Consider the following 5,184-nt stretch of genomic DNA (forward strand, 5'->3'; position numbering starts at 1 on the left):
CCTGGAGCTGTCTGGGAATTCTGGTTCATTGTTGCTGGCAGTTTTTTACTTCCTTTGTGCTTAACTTTTGAAATACGAAAGGGGTTGGACAGTGTCAGACAATATGGCCCCCGTCACGCCACATTTTACATTGAAATCATCTTTAGGGGCTTTGCTCCTTGACACAGATGGTCTCCATATCCTAGGAGATGGTCTTTTGGCACGAAAATGAAAAAGCTGCGCCCCCTGTGAATCAAGAAACTTGGCGAGTTGATTCGGGCTCAAGTCAGACGACTCCTCTATTAAAGGCGCAGATGAGTTCGCACTCGTCTTTCCCATCTGGTCACGCCCCCCCCCCCCCCGTTCACCCCGAAGCTCCTCCCCTTTTCTAAGGCGCTCGGGGGGGACCTGCCCCGAGTCGAGTGGGCTCCCTGCGTCCCCGGGGCCCTGCTCGGGAAGCCCCCCGTCTGCAACCCGTCCACCCTTCCAACAGCCTGCCCCTCGTGGCTCCCGGCTCGCCCGCCTTAGCTCCGTGAGTGCCACCTCTTGAGAGCCTCGCTTTCGTCTTCAATGAGCTCTTTGGCTCTTCTCTAGTAACTAATGCCTCCCTTACAGGGAGAGGAGTAAGCAAATCTACGGGCACCCTCTCCGTCTCTTCCCCTGACTTGTCTTGTTCTTCTCTCACTCTGTGGCTTAGACAGCACGTCACTGTACTAATTCCCTTTCCCCCGATTTAGGTCCCGTGGACTCTTTCCCTTCTAGCCCGTTCTTGCGGATTGTCCACCCACCGGGCCAGACTGACATCAGACACCTCGCTCTCCTGGAAAACGTTCCTCTTCCACGTCGCTGATGTATTCCATTTTCTCCTCCGTAGCGTCTATCCGACTGTAATGTGCCCAGGGACCTCAGAAGGAGATTATTTAATGGCTAGTCCCTTCCTCCTCGCTCCTAAGCTCCAGGGGGACACGGATGGCATCTGAGCTGTAGCAGATCCTGACGATTATTACAAATCAACTATTCCTTAGGAAAAACTCCTCTTTCTCCACAATTCCATGTCAAGCCCGACACTCCTTGTTTTCGTTTGTTTTTCAGCTGCTATGTTCGTCTAGGTATTGCTTCTCAAATCCACAGTTTTAGGGGATCGGTGAATTCTTGTTTTCACGGGGATTTTGGTTTCATCTGACTTTTATAGTTAAATCAATTGGACAAGCTGTGCTACAATGTAAAACATTCGTCATGTAAATTAATCACTCAGTACTAACTGTTCTGTTTCATAGTATCTATAACCCTCAAGGTTCTATTATTTGGTGCCAGGAAATGTCTCATTACGTGCGGGTATGGTTCGTGTGTCTGTGTGTGTGAGTCGCGTTTTAAGAATTCTGCAAAACACCGGTGGCCATCGCCGGAGCTACAGCGGCCAACATGAAGTTCAATCCGTTTGTGACCTCTGACCGGAGCAAGAACCGTAAGAGGCATTTCAACGCACCTTCCCACAGTCGCAGGAAGATTAGGTCTTCCCCTCTTCCCAAAGAGCTGCGACAGAAGTACAACGTTCGATCCACGGGCATCTGGAAGGACGATGAAGTACACGTTGTGCGAGGACACTACAGAGGTCAGCAAATTGGCAAAGTGGTCCAGGTTTACAGGAAGAAATACGTCATCTACACCGAACGAGTACAGCGAGAGAAGGCCAATGGCACAACTGGCCACGTGGGCATCCACCCCAGCAAGGTGGTTATCACTACACCAAAACTGGACAAAGGCCGCAAAAAGATCCTTGAACGCAAAGCCAAATCTCGCCAAGTACTCACCAATCGAGAAGGTGTGGGAATAAAGTAATCTTCTATACGACATTTAATAAAAACTGTTAGAATGAAACAAAAAAAAAGAATTATGAAAAACACAAATCCAAGGAGTTACACGGACCTGAGAATAAATGATGTTTGAATTTCTTTCTTGCTCCCTTTCGTGTCTTAAGATATCAAGTTGAACTTTTCAAGATTAAGAGATTCCAAGAGGAACAATTCTGGTGATCTCAGAAGCGTCTATTTCAAAGGCTTGTTCTTACTAATAAAGACTAAATGTAGGCCGATGGAATCCGGCTACTGTATTTTATGTTCAAATGTGGTCAGACTTGGACTGAAATCCTGGCTTTGCTAATCCTTAGCCGTGTGAGATTGAGAACGTTGCTTTACCTTCCTAAGCCTCTGTTGAACGGGATAAACAAACTTGTCTGTGTTCTATGTCCGGCTACAAAGAACCGACAAAGATTAGCGTATAAGAATAAAGATCCCCCTGAAATCAATTAAAAGAAAGCTAATGACCCAAAAGAAAAACGGGCATAGGATTTGATGAAGTCATTCGCAGAAGAGGAAACCTGGATGGCGAGTAAATACGGGAAACAATGCTCCCTAGTTACCACGGAAATATGAAGGAAGACCGCAAAAGATACATTGCGGCCCACGATCCGATTGGCAAAAATATTAGCGTCTGGCAATGTGAAACATGGCAAGGAGACAGAGAAGTCGATCTTTTCAGACATTACAAACGGAATTGTAAATGTGCAGGACGCTTTAGCTCTATCTGGTAACAGAGGTTCACGGCCCGGGAGGCAGGAAGCACGCTTCTTGACATCTCTAAGAAGACACGTACAAGGTTGTCCCCTACGACACTGTGTGAGCACAGGACCGGGGAGAAAAAGTCCACTGACAGGAGGATGGCTGAACAATTGTAGTCAGTTTACACAAAAGGATACTATGCAGCAGCGGACGTGAATAAACTTAAGCTACACTTCCCAACATGGATGCATCTCAAAAACCTAATTTTGGCCAAAAAGCCACCTGCGGTACGAAGCCTAGAGTGTGAACACATCTCCAGAACGTTTAAGACCCTGGGGAAAATACGCTGTATTACTCAGGGATTCATACAGGCACGTGTTGTACACACAGAAAGCCTGCAGCAAAATTATAAAGACATGCATGGGAATGGTAAACACCAAATTCGAGAAAAGAGTCACCTCTCCAGAGTGGGAAGAAGAGAGATAAATGTGATCACGGAGGCATACACAGGGGGCTTCAACTATATTTCTCCTGTTTTATTTCGTGAGCTGGGTACCGCGGCCTTTAAATTGTAGGTGAGAGTCTTCGTAAATATCCTTTTTTTTTTTTTCAGAGGGATTCAGAGAGAGAGAGAGACAGCTCAAGTTGGGGGGGGGGGGGCAGAGGGAGAGAGAGAATCTTAAGCAGGCTCCACGCCCAGTGCAAGGGGCCCCATCTCACGACTGTGAGATCATGACCTGAGCTGAAATCAAGAGTCAGACGCTCAACCGACTGAGCCACACAGGCACCCCCGTAAATATCCTTTCATGGTGACATAAGACTCCTAACGCCTGAGCCTGCTTTATATAACTCAACATCAGCTCTACTGCCCTGCGTTACGTGGAGATGGAAAGTCACAGTCTACTCCAGCAGCGCCCCAACCGTGCACAGCCCCAGTCCTCCTGATGTTGTGTGGGAAACGCCTCGCTCGTCTGTCGCCGGGTAACACCCACTTGATTCGCTCGTGGTTTTTCAATTAGGACTGGGCTCATCTGGGTGGTTCTTCGGCCAGTCTTGACAGTGGTTCCTTCAGCCATCGGAGCAACCAGGGGCTAGGCTCAGCTCACGCATCGGCACGGCTGGGACTCTCTTGCTCTCCACGTAGCCCGAAAGCTTCTCTCTCTCCACATGGTTTCTGTAGCGCCTCCCATGGTGGCTCAAACGTTCCGCCCGCACGGAACCGAAGCCAGCCAGATCTCAGAACCCAGAACTAGCTTGGGGTCATTTCTGCTGCCTTTTATTGGTTAACTCACGTCCGAGCCCCGGTCTTGATGCAGAGAGAGAGAGCGAGTGAGCTACACAGATGGAAATCTATGCCTATTGCTTAGCAACCCAGCCTGGTGGGCCCTCTGTTCTGTCACCGAGCAGGCACGATTACTGGGTGCTGGGCACTACGGAACCCCAGAAGGAAGAGCGGCGGCTCACGTCCTCGAGGAGTTTGGAGAGCAGCCGACAAAGAAGTGGGGCCGGAGCCTATCTTCCCGGCGGACACGAGGTGACCTTGCAGGCCGAATCAAAGGCCAGGGGACATCCAGGCTGGGTGACAGCCACAATAGCCACTTGACCTAACAGGCGGAGCCCTCGGTCACAAAAGGGCATCTGATTAGTCTAACAAGGCGTAGTTTTTGTAAGGACACGAGGCTGTTACCGGCCCGGGGCCTCGCTGTTTACATCAACAGTTTTTTGGATTCTGCAACGGCTACCTTTGCCCCATACAACCTAGTAGTGCTTGCCTCGTTCGTAACAGGTGCCAAACAAACATCTCCTCTTAGGTTGAACTGAATGGCTCAGTGATTATTTTAATGTCTAAGAAATGTTTTACTACCCGCGACACTTAGAACGCTCCCGTAAGGAATACTCAGTAAGGATGGAAACCAATTTGCCAATACATTTCATATTAAAAAAAAATAATAACAAAAAGAAAGAAAGAAACATGAAAAAAAGAAAAAGACAACTCAACAGAAAGTCGGATCAGGGATACAAACAGAAAGCTCTCAGAAGGGGAAATATGGGTAGTCAACAAAACCTTCTAAAAGATGTCCCACATTGCTAGTAATTAAAGCAACACCAATGAACAACAAAAAAAGAAAGAAAGAAAGAAAGAAAGAAAGAAAGAAAGAAAGAAAGAAAGAAAAAAAGAAAGAAAAGAAAAGAAAAGAAATACTCAGTAAGGGCGCCTGGGTGGCTCAGTCGGTGAAGCGTCCGACTTCAGCTCAGCTCATGATCGCACGGTTGGGGTTCGAGCCCCGCGTTGGGCTCTGTGCTGAGGGCTAGGAGCCTAAAGCCTGCTTCGGATTCTGTCTCTCTCTCTCTCTTTCTCTCTCTCTGCCCACCCCCTGCTTGGTCTCTCTCTCTATCTCTCACTCTCTCTCTCTCTCTCACTGTCTCTCTCAAAAATAAATAAATAAACATTGAAAAAAAAATACCCAGACCTCCCAAGACAGAGATATACACCCATATATACATACATACGTACTATGTACAACAGCTATCAGTCCCAGATTATTTTAGTTCGCTTTTAGCCAACTGCATTTTTTAAAGTTCCCAGACACTTCCACGAGCAAATCGGCACCACTTGTACTCCACAGCTAATCACTTTTAATTCTTC

The 5,184-nt window shown here is 47.7% G+C and overlaps 1 protein-coding gene across 1 annotated transcript; it reads left to right on the forward strand.

Annotated features, from left to right (window-relative positions):
• The first annotated feature begins 1,401 nt into the window (after positions 1–1,401).
• On the forward strand, positions 1,402–1,818 carry LOC101084687 (60S ribosomal protein L26-like 1). The gene has a single exon (XM_045050395.1). The coding sequence runs from the start codon at positions 1,402–1,404 to the stop codon at positions 1,816–1,818; it is 417 nt and encodes a 138-aa protein (XP_044906330.1).
• Positions 1,819–5,184: the final 3,366 nt, after the last annotated feature.

The sequence above is a fragment of the Felis catus genome, chromosome X, assembly GCF_018350175.1.
Source record: "Felis catus isolate Fca126 chromosome X, F.catus_Fca126_mat1.0, whole genome shotgun sequence".
NCBI lineage: Eukaryota > Metazoa > Chordata > Mammalia > Carnivora > Felidae > Felis > Felis catus.

Excerpts from the sequence above, each read along its gene's own strand:
- LOC101084687 (XM_045050395.1), top strand. The coding sequence starts at position 1,402 with ATGAAGTTCAATCCGTTTGTGACCTCTGACCGGAGCAAGAACCGTAAG.